Raw genomic sequence first — 14,593 nt, forward strand, 5'->3', positions numbered from 1 at the left:
CCACAAAGCGTGATCCCAATAGGTGCAACATGGGCCCTAACTCTAACTGGCCCCCTATATTTGACCTTTTTCTTAGGCCTCATCGTAGAACTCAAGGGCTCCAAATCCCTCTTATTCTTTCCCCTCTCCTTATCCCGATTTTGGCGCTCAGCACGCTTCACCTCTTCGGTAATCTTCGCCTTCCCTACTAGTGGTGAAAAGTCACGCTCCTTCTGCGGAGCTATCAAAACTCTCAAACTGTCCCTGAGACCATCCTCGAAGTGGACACAATGCTCATACTCAGTCGCCACCATACCTCGCGCATAGCGGTGCAATCTCAGAAACTCAACCTCATACTCGGCCACTGAACGATCCCCTTGCTGAGATTCAGAAGCTCACGTATTCTAGCATCAATGTAGCTTGCCCCTACATATTTACCTTGAAAGGCAGACTTATAAAAATCCCAAGTCAGTTGTTCGGGCTGAGTGCCCTCCTTAACGGTCAGCCACCATTAGTATGCTTCTTCGCGAAGCAAGGAAACAGCCCCTTTCAATTTTTGTTCAGGGGTAAAGTCCAGATCGTCCATGATTCTTTCCGTGGCCTCCATCAAGTACTCGGCCATGCTAGGGGCGACTCCAGTGACACCCCTGAATAGCTCAGCCCCATTGGACCGGAGTCGTTCCGTAACCGACCCTCAGCCCCTAGATCTAGTGTTGGGCCCAGCAACCCTCTCTAATATCCTCAGCATAGCCTGGACAAGGCGTCGTCCCCGACCATACGATCATAAGACCCAGACTCTGTAGCAGGTGAAATTGGTATCTCGTTTGTATCCAAATTCGGCATGCTGCCTAACTACGATGACTCAGCTTGAGCCCTTCTACGGCCTCTACCTCGACCTCTAGTACCTCGTCCGCGGATACCTCGTGCACTCATCGTAGAACTCGTAACTTATATGTGTTAATAGTTTTATGCATCAATTATAGTTTCGATATCTATTAGTAGATATTTTAAGCAAAACAGTATCAGAAGTTTAGAGTTTGTTATCATGAATCGCAATCTTACTACAGTTTTTAGTTTCGCTACTGTTTTCACTATACACTATCTACAGTGTTCTCAGTACAATGTACTACCTATAATAGTTTCAAAATATGCTACTCATATTTTTAAAAACTTATTAGAGTTTTTAGAACACTTACAAAATCAACGCTGGAGACTCGGTGTAACATATACTCAGTCAAAAATATTTCAAACCATTTAAAAATAATCTCTTTAAAACTAAGTTTTAAAACCCAAATCCACAGCCGAGTTTTGCAACCTGGCTCTAGTACCACTAAATGTAACACCTTAAACTCAGCCTAGACGTTATGGTCGAATCTGGCGATGTCACATGGAAAGGGGTTTAAAGACAAGATTGTCGAGTTTAAAAACCATTACACTAAGTTAGTTTTTATTTAATTTGAAAAAAAAACTAGTTGATTTGCTTTAAAAATTGTCTCTTAGCGGAAGCTTTGGTAACCAATTAATTTAGAAAAAAATCGTTTCTATTTACGAAAAACCTTAGTTTTTAGAAAAAAAATCGTGTTTTGTGGAGTTGCAGTTTTAAAAAAAATCCATAAAAAACAGTATAAAGTCCCAAATTTAAAGCTAACCAGTCCATAGTCTAGAAGATACATCAAAAACCCCAAATAAGTAATAAATTCTAGGCATTAATGGAAAACAGTCTAAAATTTACATGTGGCCACCGTCGAGTCATCCGTTGCACTGACCCATCAAGTCTTGGGATTACCTGTATAGATTAAACAGAGAAAGGGTGAGTTTTCGTAAAATCAGTGTGTAATCCCCACAGAAAACATGCATAAAGATAAACAACAGAATTTAGTTGGATACAGTCCAAGGCCCGTGCCAATCATAGAATCAGTTTGCGCCTTAGCCTATTCATATACAGTCTCAAAAATACATTACGGCCTTGGCCCATATCAAATACAGAATACAGATACAGTAAATCAGAATCCTACCTACCATCCTCTACACACCATCTCCGTCCAACCCAACACACCATGTGGGGTTTAAATCAACCCACCCATCCCTACACATCATGCTGTACCGAAATGTGGCACATAATCAGAAGGTTGCAGTTGAGCGCCAGATAACAAGCTTAATAGCCTTTCAGACACATCCTCTAAATATCATCAACCCACCCCGATGCAATGCAACATACAAAATATGTTACGCCATTATGCAATTAATAGTACATACATTCAGATATCATAAGTCATGCTTGGTATAGAGATCAAATAGACAAATCACACATATAGGGGGTCTAAGTAAAGCTTACCGACCCTATAGTAGGTCCACAGTCGACTTGGGCAACCCGTGCAACCTTACAGAACTTTTCAGAAAATGGGCTCACACGCCTATGTGTCCCATTCGGCCCAAATTAGCCTTGGCCACATGATCCATTTTTAATGTAACCCGTGCTAGTTAATTTTTCATATATGTTTTCACTATTTACTTATGTGTTCCTTCAAAGCTGTCTACTTGACTCATTGTTACTAAATTACTTATATCTTGAGCTATAGAATTCCGAATTAAGATCCGCTTGATGTTTTTGAAACTAGACTCAAAAAAATTTCTACCATAAAATTTTTAGAATTTTTGGTTCAGCCAATAAGTACAGTAAAATCTTCAAACTTACCCCTATTTTGCTGTCTGACAGTTTCGTCCCTTCTTTGCTAAAAATTAATTATCTCATAGTACAAAATTTGGATTATGTTTCCCTTTGTTTATATTGAAAATTAACTCATTAATAATTTAAACATGTTAATTTTAACCCCTAATTATTTTTCTCCAATTTTTCAAGATTTTCCTAATTCAGAATAGGGGAACCCGAATTGAATCTAACCTTATCTCACAAAGTTTGTTATACCTCACGATGTACAATTCCATTACTTACACCTTTTCTTCTATGAGAAACTAGAATCAATAAGATTTAATTTCATATTTTGTTCATCCTCTAATTTGATTTTCGCAATTTATGGAAATTTCTCAAATTTAGCCTACTACTGTTGTCCAAACAACAAGTAATTTTAGCTTTTCGTCAAATCCCTTTTTTTTGCTTTTCGGGTACACACCTAGTTTTGTTTGATGCTAAAACAGTCTCGAGCACTCCAAAGCCTATAATCAAGACACTCAACATCAATTTAATGGATTTACAAGCGAATTGACAACCAAGAACAAATAGAAACCCAACTTACCACCAACGATAACCCTCTGTTTAGCTATTGTTAAGACGAAAACACTGAATTCACTAGTCTGAGCCTCCCCCTACGCCCAAATTGCAGAGAAAAAATAGTACCACTTCAGTCGTTAAGAGATTCATGGCAGAAATGAAGAGAAACACTTACCGAAACTAAGCGAGCACTAACTGCGTGTGAAAACAAAGGAAAATAAATGGATTAGGGAAAAATTAAGAAGAAGAAAAAGAAAAGAAAGATGGAAAAACTCGGGGAATTTTGGCAAGAGGAGAGGGAGAAGAATAGACGGCTAATTTTTTTTGGAAAAGAGAGTCCAAATTCAGTTATGAGAAAAGAATAAAATAAAATCTCGATAACCCGCAAAATCTCTTAATCTTCTCCCCTAATTCCTACTACACATCCACTACTCAGAATCCCCCTATTACACAACTCTATCTAGAAATCTGAGCAAAAAAAATAATACCCTTGCCTGCATAGGGATTCGAACACAAGACCTCCACCATAATAACACACCATTTAACCACCAGACCGGTAGCCCCATTCTGATGTAATTTACCCAACAATCAAATAAAATCTTACTAAACAAGAGTAATGCCTAATTCATTAAAAATACTAAAATTTTCCCAAGCGAAGGCTTGAACTTAGGACCTCCTAAATACTTTCAAAACACATAACCACTAAAGTTGATAGATATTTGTGTCATATTTTCATAATAACAAAATTAGAAATTTTGGGGCGTTACACCATACGTTGTAGATGATAGTGGGTTGAAGGATGAGTCTGATGTGGATCCACCTCAAGAGCTGGACCCTGATGGTGCAGAAGTTGCATTATTTTCTAAATCGGAGCCTGTTTCAACTGTACTTGAAGAAGTTGAAAGGGGTTCAGATGAAGAAGAACAAGACCCGTGATTCAAGGCGTACTTGCCTCCAACCCATATGCATGATGTTGATCTATCGACAGATGATGCATTGGAGTTTCCAGATCTACCACACAGAAGGCATGATCGTACAAGTTCGTCATTAGATTCTGGTGAATTGGAAGTTGGTAAGGAGTTTTCCAATAAAGATAGTTTTCTTGGTACATTGAAACAACATAGCATCATGAACGGGGTTAACTACCACGTGGTTAAATCCAAATCTGAGAAGTTTGTGGCCAAGTGTGCAGTGTAAGACAGTACATGTTCATAGAAAATCATGGCTTAGGTTAGGAAAAAGACAGGCTTGTGAGAGATAAAAAAAGTACAAAGGTCCACATATCTGAGTTGCAGTACAATATCACTGAGTGTTTAAGGTTTTTGAATAATATTGTTATTACTTAATGTTGCATTATTTAACGTACTTCATTGACAGGTGTTCCACAAGACCATTCCAAGATGGATTTAGATATGATAGCTAGCTTAATACTACTAATGGTGAAGGCGAATCACAAGACTTCTGTGTCGGTCTTAATTGTCAATATTCGTAGCCAATTGAGGTACACGCCCTCTTATCGCAAGGCTTGGAAAGCTAAGCAGAAGGCATTGGAAAAGATGCATAGTAGGTGGGATGCTTCATATAATGAGGTGTGACAGTGGTGTCAGGTGCTGGAGAGATACATCCTAGGTTGCATAACAGAATTTATGCATTCAGCCAGGTTTGATGTCATATGCAACCTCGGTTTGTACAAATATATTCAAAAAATTTTATTTTATTAAAAGAAACAATATAAAAACAGTTTGTACAAATATATTAAAAAAATCAATATATGTGCTGGTCGAAATTAGTGCTACATAGGGGTGGTCAACAATTACGCGCTGGATTCCTCCTTGGTTCAGCTTCCAACAGGGGTTGTGGTTGTTCTGGTTGTGGGTGTTGGGAGGATGACCCATCTTGATAGAATAAAGAATGCAGAGGTGTTTGCATCACCCACGGCAGAGGTGTTTGAATCCCATAAGGCCATAAGACAATGGGGATTGGTAATGAGATGAGCTCCACGATGGTGCCTCGTGCGATCCCTTCTCGATGATGGCCTATATATCATCGGTTAAGTTGGAGTCATCGAAAAAATGAGATGCATCGGGCCATGCATTCCAACCTGGCATAAGATTGGGAAAAGGAAACATATAAGGGCTAGGATACACATCTGGCATAATCTAAAGGGGCTGTGGTGTGGGCGTCGTCGCTTGAGGGCCCGTGCCGTCATCCCTTCTCATTGGATTTAAAGGGCCCCGTCGTTCCCTTTCAACATGAATTTACCAATGCCTTTGCTCTTCCGACAGCAAATATGGCTTGCCATAGATCCTAAACCATGGCATGTAATCCGGTGTGCACGCTAACTCTAGAACGATGATCGGTTCACGAGTAGGTATATGATTATACCGATTTTTCCAAATTTCTATATATTCTGAGAAGAATACCGCCAATTCGTATTCGATTACCGTAGGTCAATTTTGTACTCATCATCGAGCACCTCAAGTGCCACGGAAATCGATTGTCGAAATCTAAATTGCCGCAACACTTTATCCGTCTGGTGTATCTCGACAGTAGCATAGTTGACCAATGGGACCTTAACATGCCAAATGTTCGGATTTTGAAAGAATTCATCCAGAATTACTGCCCAAATTATAGGATCCTCGTATAGTGTCCATTGAAACTATATGAACATGATAAAAATATTAGTTATACACATAATACTAAATACTAAATATTAAATATGAAACGACTATGTTATGTATATATATTTTATTTAATACTTACATGCGCTTCTGACCGTTAGTCTAATAGAAGCCGTATATCTTCAAGAGCGGTAGGTATTCCAACATAACTCGCCAAATGGTTCCACCTAATTAAATAAATTTTTAGCATAAAATTATATTTTAAATATATGTAATAATTGTAAAATCTAATATAAATTTTACCTCGTTATGAGTGAGAATGTTTATAGGTGGTTCACTCGAAGACGTAAAAATGGAAAATAAAATCGAGACCATGATTGTAGTAGTGATAGGCAACCTCTGATTTTGGCTTTATTTGGTGGCGTCGCCCCGCACATCTCCTAGTACAATGTTGCCAACACGGTAGACCCTCCAACTAAGTTCGCCAACTGCTCTAAAATTAACGAGTTTCAGTAGCCACCTCAGATGTACGAGGTTTTGTAACAAGTCCGACATCAGATAACCTTCAATCATCTCAAGGATGTATGCCCGAGCATATCGTATTCTTTCTACTTCAGTCAAATCATTCCCCGGATCCGGGAATGTGTCTCATAACCAGCCCATCTTAATCCGACCTCCGTAAATATTATCCATAATCACACCCAAAAGATCGTAGCATATGGCTCCCCAATCAGCAGATTGAACAGACCCGGTGAGTGCGGACCCATCCACCGGCAATCCTAATTGTAACTACACGTCCTCCAAAGTGATGGTACACTCTCTGCATGGAAGATAACATTTGTGTCTCGGGTCCCTACCTATCTATTAACGCGCTGATGAGTTTCGGGTCCAACTTGCACCCCCGGCCTATATTGGCCACCTGCCAAAAACCCACTTCCCTCAAGTAATTTTCTATCAACAGTGATGGAGGACTAAACATATTACGAATATAACATTGTAACACCGATCTACAGACTGTTATAAAAAATTATAAAATAAAAATTAATTAAAATTATATAAATGAAAAAATATTAAATAATATTCAAAAATTAAAATTAACCCTTACCATTTTCATTTGTTCGAAAGAGGTATGTTTATGATCGAGACGAATTAATTCCCCGGCCATTGCTAACATGATCAAATATTTTTGAAATTATAAAAAAAATAATACTAATTTAAAAAAATTAAAGGAAATAATTTAATTAAAGAGAGCTTTGAGAAATTTAGGGAGAAATTTGAGAGATTTTTTGAGAAATTTGGAAGAAATGTTGTGTGAAAAAAAATAGGAGGGGTTTTTATAGTTTTTTTTATCATTGGACCCCCCAACGGTCAAATTTTTAAATGACCGTCGGGAAACAAAACACGGGCTAAATCGCGTCCTTGAGGGAGCGATTTTGCCACATCATCAAAGCGCATCCACGTCCGCGCATTTTGTGCTTACATGGCAAAATCGCTCCCTCAGGGACACGATTTGCTGAAATTTCCCCCTAAAACACTCCTACGTGGACGCGTTTTGTGTTTTTCGGTCCTTTCCGATAAATAATGTAAAAATTGGCCCGTTTCTGTAAATAAAGTTGGAAATGAGCCTTTATTAATAAAATGGTCTACAATATATGTTTTAAATATAAAACTCTAATTATTTTATCAATAGTTGGAATAAGAAATATTAAAGATCTCTTAGATGTAAATCATTTAAATTAGAAATTTAGTTCTTCAATGTTCCAAGAACAATAAGCTAAAACAATGCTTATGAAATGCAATGACAAATAATCAAGTAAAAATTAGGTGATAATATCATAGGGGTTATGTGATAATCTCAGTTTCTCAAAAATGATTATATATAAAATGATTATAGCTTTTATAAAATTAGTTAATTAAAAAATATTGAATGAAATTATTTAGTTAGAAGAGAGTGAATGAATGAATGAATCAAATTCTTGCGCCTCACAAAGGAAATGTTGTATCAATATTAAATGATTAAAACTCCTTGCAAGGAGAATGAAAACAATAAAGAAAGAAACATTTCCTCAATATCCCCAAACATCTCGCTCATATCTTGAAGTTGAAATGCAGTTACATGATGAGAGTTAATTGCGAGTGGTCTAACAAGGCTTGTTTGGGCGGCACTCGAGTGTTCCTGACCACCTCACCAGGAGTGGCACCATGTGAGCCGGCTTATACGCTATCATCTTGTAACCTCCGAATTTCTTGGCGGCCTTCGGGTCTCCTGATTGTGTGAAAATGGCACCGTTCAACATCAAATCACCCTCTGATCTCCAATCCCAGTTCTTCCACTCTTGCTGAGTTGCATATTCCCTCTTGCAAACCTTCACGCAAAACACCCACCCAAACATTATTAATATTACTTTACATGTGAACTTGAACTTACCTCCAAATTAACTCACAAGAATGGAATGGCTTACCTCTTTAGCTGCAATGTTACGTGGGGCTCTAAATCGGTTGCCATGGCTGATAATTGTAGGGTGACTGCTGCCTCCAATAGCGGACATGATCCAATGACGGTAATCGTTGTTCACAACATGGACGAAACCAAATCGGACCCTAGGCATCCTTTGTACCAAATTTTTACCGAAGCGGGTGAAAGCAACGGTGATTTGCATCTTCTCATCAGCACTGTAGCTGTCGCTTGCTCCAAACAGCATCACCTGCAGTGCAGCAGCCAAATATTTATTTGGATTGATTACAAAAAATAAAAAGGAGGGGGGTGGGGGGGTTTGGATTGGTTACATCGTTGTGGTCAGTGAAGTGGCAGTTGGAAATGGTAATGGCGGTGGAACCCTGAATAGCATCGATGATACCATCGGAGCACTTGTAAACGGAAAGATGGTCAAGCCAAACGTTGGTTGCTCCGAAAAGGGAGATGCCATCACCATCGCTCCTTGTCCTCAACCCAAGGTGGTTCTCGCCATCCTTGATCTTGCCACCTTTGCTAGGGAAGATGTTATGGATATGGATGTTATGAATGATGACGTTCTTGGCAAACTGGATGGTAATACCAGCCCCATAAGCAATATGCACATTGGCTCCCCTACCATCGATGGTTTTGTTGCTGGTCATAAGGAGCTCCTCTTTCAACCTAATAATCATCCCCCTAGCGAAAGTGATCCAAAGTGGGCGGTTCTGGATCACAGCATGACGCAAAGTTCCGGAACTTGGGTTAAGAACATCATCGGTAGGATCAGTGACAACGTAAATGGGTCCATCCTTTCCACCGGTAGTACCACGGCCAAATCCAAGTGCGCAATCAGCCAACTTTTTCCTGTTCCTTTCCCAGTTGCGGTCACATCGCCAGCATTGATCGATAGGGTTGGTTGCTCCACAAGGACCTCCCTTCTGCTTCTTCAACATCCTCCTCGTGGAATTGGTGCGAAACCCCATCAAGGTCCTGGCCACATGGTCGTTGAAATGCTGGGTGACTTCCTCTGGGTTAGGATTGTAAGCCTTCTCCAGGTTTTCTTTAGCTTGCAACTCCCTTTCCCTCCAATAGTCATCATATTCTGCGATGTGAGCCTCGAGGCTAGGGATTATAACCCCCAAGCACAGGAAATATAAAATCAAGCTAAAACTTTTATTTCCCACTCCGGCCATTGTTTCTTTTAGCTTCTTTCTGTGTTCGGATTTCCTATTCGATTCTGTTGGAGAAAAAAGTTTATTAAAATGAATGGTTTTTTTCAAGGCCGACGTCCTGCAAACTGTATGAATGATTTGCAAACAGGACTCGGACAAGAGGAGACAAGCCTCGCCAACAGGTTCAACTTAAGCTTGGTCTGCTTTGAAGAGTAAAGGATCATTGTATATATAGTACTGGGATTGTTTAAAATTAGCAACATACCTCCCTAATTTTAATCATTGCTCCCGGTGCTTTCAGCCGCAACAATTACGGGGACCGTTGGAATACGAATTTTAGCTTTCTAAATTTCCCAATTTGGATAAACTTTGGTTTTTAAAATTCAAAATCCCTTTGATTAAGTTTGTTTATCTAATAAAATTTAGTTTTTATTTTATATTTTGATTATAAGGGGCTTGAATTTGGGTTCGTTTGTTTTATTGAAAATAGTTTCTGGAAAACAAGCTCTTTTTCTTATAAAATGACTTACCTTTTTGAAAAGTTATCATTTTTCGGAAAACAATTGCTTTATAAATAATTTTAATTTCATATAAAAATTAACTTAAGTCAAGTCTAATATTATTATATTAATAATACAAAAATGTCAATATTATTAAACATACATATTTAATTATATATATTTAATCATATAATAATTTATTGATATAATTTATTATTTTAATTAATTACTTCATATTTCAATTTTATTTTAATAATACATTTTAAAAGGTTAATTTAATATAATATGTTGGAAAAATAAAATATTTGAGAAAGTATGTTAATTTCTCCTAAATTTACCGATCTACGCTATTTTTGGAGAGAGAAAAGAAAACGTGTCTAACGGTAACATTTTCAATGGCTACAAGGACTCCAACAATCATAATATTTTCTATATAAACCCCTCCAAACTTCATTATTTTCAACCAAATACTCAATACTCATTCTTCCATCCTATATTCTCAATCCTCAATTTTCAATTTATAATTTTCAATCATCAATCCTCAATTATTTTTTTAATTATTTTATTAAATTTTATTCTCTTCAATTTTATTTTATTCTTTATAATTTTTAAATGGAAAATCAACTTATTCATTTGGATGACAAGCATATCTCCAGCGTTCAATTACAATGCTAAGAAAATTTATTATATTATTTAATTTTAAATACTTAATTATTATGTTGTTTAGATTATTAATTTTGATGTTTATATACTCAACCCGAAGATCAGATTTTGGAGACGTACATAAACAATTTAAGCGAAGGTGTACGGAATGTCATTTATGGACACTTGCGAGATACAAGATTTTTATACGTGGCTCGCATGCTCGAGGGGACTAAATTGGATCCCCATTTATTAGTGCTTTGGTCAAAAGATGGAGACTGGAGACACATACATTCCATCTTCCTTGCAGCGAGTGTACAATTATACTCGAGGATGTTAGTTTACAACTCGATCTACCAGTCAGTGGGGAAGTCGTTATGGGGCCTGTTATTAGTTCCGATTGGAGTGCAACATGCAAGCAACTACTAGGGAATGTGTCGAACAAGTGTAGGGGTAGTTGGATCGAGATGAGATGGTTGGAGGACAACTTCCAAACTATCGAGGCATTTGCGAGTGAAATTGAAAAGGAACAATTCGCACGTGCATTCATCTTAAGGTTTATCGGGGTCTGCTAATGCTAGATAAATCTTGCAATCTGGTACATTTAAGGAGGCTACTACTAGCTGACTTGAAAGAAGTCAGACGACTTGGTTGGAGATCAGCGGTGCTGGTGACATTGTACCGAGAAATGTGTTGAGTGACAATGCCCGAAAAAGTTAAAATCAACGGTTGCATGCTCTTTCTTCAATCGTGGACATGATATCGCCTATCATTTTTATGCCCCCTAGTGGAACTCCCTTACGAATTCCCACACGTAATATGGTAAAATTCATTTGATAATATCATTACTATTTTTTATTTTTCATTGTTGTAATTTTAAAATAACATATTATTTGAATAGGTGGAATAACCCCGCGAGACAGCGGTATATCGGCCAAGCTCAAGGATATCCGACTAGCTTTAGATCAACAAACCGAAGAGGAGGTTAGTTTATGAATTTCAAAGTTATATAATATTTATTCTAGCACTTGAAATTAAATATTAGACACATGCTAAAAATTATAAATTTGTATTGCAGTTTGTATGGATGCTATATGCAGATTCGAGGATTCAAGAATGTGTCTCGGTCAAATTTTTAACCAATCACAACATTTTCCAAGTTAAAGTGTCATTGATCATTTTTGCAACGTTTGAGATGCATGTATCAGACCAATTGATGCACTAGTTTGGGTGTACGAAACATATTTCGCCACCACCTTAGGAGCTCAATGACCTATACAAGATTGACTTGTAGGGGAAACTTGAGGAAGATTGGCCAACATTCCACAAGAAGTATATTGAGATGTTGCAGCATATGTACGATTACTTGCCAACGCGTGAACCATTTCTCACACCAGAGTTGGCGACATCTACAGATTACATGGATTAGTTCAGGTATAACGGCAAGTCGTATCTATTGGCGGCTACATAAAAGTGTAAGAAACATTGTCGTAGGAGGCCAATACGAGAGCCCATCAATCCTAGGTCGAGAGAAGATGTCGCGGCGGGATCAACATTTTCTCCATTTCCACCGAAGGAATCGATTGTCGTGCAACCTCCCAATCAGTATGGTTCATTTACTGTTGGTTCTAACCTAATTTTTCTATCACAAGCATCACAACATGCACACTCATTCCCTGTATCAACACCTTCAGCTTCAGTTTATTTTACACAAGCACCATAACACACACAATCATTTCCTGCATCAACACATTCTCTAATGATATATTTTGTACAACCACTACCCACCGTATCATATTACATGTCGACCCTGCCAACAACACTGATGCATCCAGTATCACCGAAAATTCTCACATTCTATCTACAACCAGGCCATGTGACATCATATAATGACCCTTCGATAGTGTCACAAACACCCCCAACATCATTGTTCTATCGAGGTGGGTCATCCTAGAAATTGTTGACTCAAATAGGGGGGACGTAGGATGGGCGACTAGGGCATGGTCATACTCAACTACGGAGGAAAGAGGTGAAGTTAGCGATCAACCCTGATGTGCACATGAAGATAAAGCCGAAGTTGATGTGGAGCCACCAAACCAACTAGTGCAACAGAACCCTAGGCGTGCCTGATGCCAACCCGATTGTAGCACACATTCGGGACACCGATGATTATGCTATTTTTTAATTTTGTAATTTTTTTGTATACTTTGTTTTACATCCCAAGTGCAAACTTATTTACAATATACGGAACAAAGTTATTAAATTGGTTTGATTTGTACACAATCATATTGCGAGTTTAAAATTTACAATTATTTATGTTATTTTTCTTTTAAGTTTTTCTTCGCTCATTTGTTAAGTACAATATTTTCAAAAAGCAAAAATTTCCCAAAAGATTCAAAAAGGTTAAAACTTTGACTTGTGTATTGTAATATATCTTATTTCAATAACTAATATTAACTTACACTTTACAGAAAAATTAATGAATAAAATTAATGAATAAATGAATAAGTTAGTGTTTTCACTACATGAATTACCATATAGTCATTAGCTTTTCTCCTCGATGCTTCCGGGTTGTGTGGACACATGTCACGTGTGAATTTATCATGCGAATGTGCAAGTGTACATGTCGAATCAAGTAATAAAGTGATGAGTGAGTATCATCTCCTCAGGGATCGAAATTGAATTTAAATAATTGGTTATGATATTACTTATGAAACTTACTAATTAAACTATGCAAAAGAAACAAATGAAAAATTGATAAAAAGAATTAATGAATGGATTAATAAAACAATTATGAATAAAAAATGCTAAGGCAATTGAAATGTTGTGGCAATTCTGAAGGAATATGTAGAGAGGATTTGTACTGTCAAATGATAAAGGTTGGAATTACTCAGGCATTATTCTTATACCAACATAATGCCATGACAAAATCTTGACCATTCTACTGTTTAGGGATTCGCTATACAATCTGCTTCTTTCGAAAGCTAGACTTTGAGCTACCATTTTGAGTTTCTTTGCATGTCTATAGAACTCAAGAATGATACTAAGATTCTTTTTCCTTTCCCTGTACAGATCGCAACTTCTATGTCTAGGGTGCTGCAAATATTCTTCTGAATACTTGCTTGTATCAACAGATAATAATCCAATCTAATTAATCTTTTCATAATTAAATCAGATCTACTAACATATCATACAATCATCTATGTCTAGAGCTTGCATGCATGCATTTAAAATATTCACAAACCGGATGAAACAATAATCTACTCAAAATCATATCATGACATTAAAGATAATAAAAAATTCACCCAAATAATTCCAACCCAATGAGATTTAGCTCATGGGTTAGACACTCAAATCCAAAACAAAACTACTCAACATCATCATTCAATTTTTCGAATCACAAAGTTCAAATCAAAAAGTAAAGGCATAACTGTAGGAAGCTTTCGCTACTCCAACTTTCACTTTAATAATGAGATTTGATGCAAAATTTAGGGCAGATTCCTCTTCCCCTTCCTTGCGCCTGTGACTTTTCTACTCAGTAAGTTGTTACCCTCTTCTTTTTTTTCTAAAATTTTTACGAGAATCTGATGCAGAGAGAAAAACTACTCTCTAATTCTTCTCTCTCCAAAAATCCTCTCTTTTCTTTTCTCTTTCCTTTTTTATAGGGTAGGTCCCTCCCTCTCAGCACACAACTTTTGCTTCCTCTTTTTTAGGGTGGTTTATCTAGTACAATTACAACTGGCTGAGAGTGAAATGGACTGAGAGGGAATTCATCTTGCCACATGGTTTCTTTACTTGACAGTCTCAATGGAGCATACACTAGATTGCTAGGTAGTATATCATGCCACAATTTGAATGTAATTCACTCATGAAGCTAAGACTTTTAACTTAGAAGATGGGTAAAGCAAATAACTACCTTCTTAGCTATTCAGTCTAGAATTATAGTGGAGTGTCCCTAAATCATTGTTATTAAGAAAACTATTTTTTTTACTCAC

At 37.3% G+C, this 14,593-nt stretch overlaps 1 protein-coding gene across 1 annotated transcript; it reads right to left on the minus strand.

The window, feature by feature from the left end:
- Positions 1 to 7,776: 7,776 nt before the first annotated feature.
- On the minus strand, positions 7,777 to 9,652 carry LOC105784597 (pectate lyase). Its single transcript, XM_012610497.2, has 3 exons — positions 8,617 to 9,652; positions 8,292 to 8,534; positions 7,777 to 8,195 (listed from the first exon to the last, which is right to left on the minus strand). Exons 1-3 carry the CDS (start codon positions 9,475 to 9,477, stop codon positions 7,971 to 7,973), a joined length of 1,329 nt encoding a protein of 442 aa, XP_012465951.1. The 5' UTR covers positions 9,478 to 9,652; the 3' UTR covers positions 7,777 to 7,970.
- Positions 9,653 to 14,593: the final 4,941 nt, after the last annotated feature.

This window comes from Gossypium raimondii, chromosome 13 (assembly GCF_025698545.1).
Source record: "Gossypium raimondii isolate GPD5lz chromosome 13, ASM2569854v1, whole genome shotgun sequence".
Taxonomy (NCBI): domain Eukaryota; kingdom Viridiplantae; phylum Streptophyta; class Magnoliopsida; order Malvales; family Malvaceae; genus Gossypium; species Gossypium raimondii.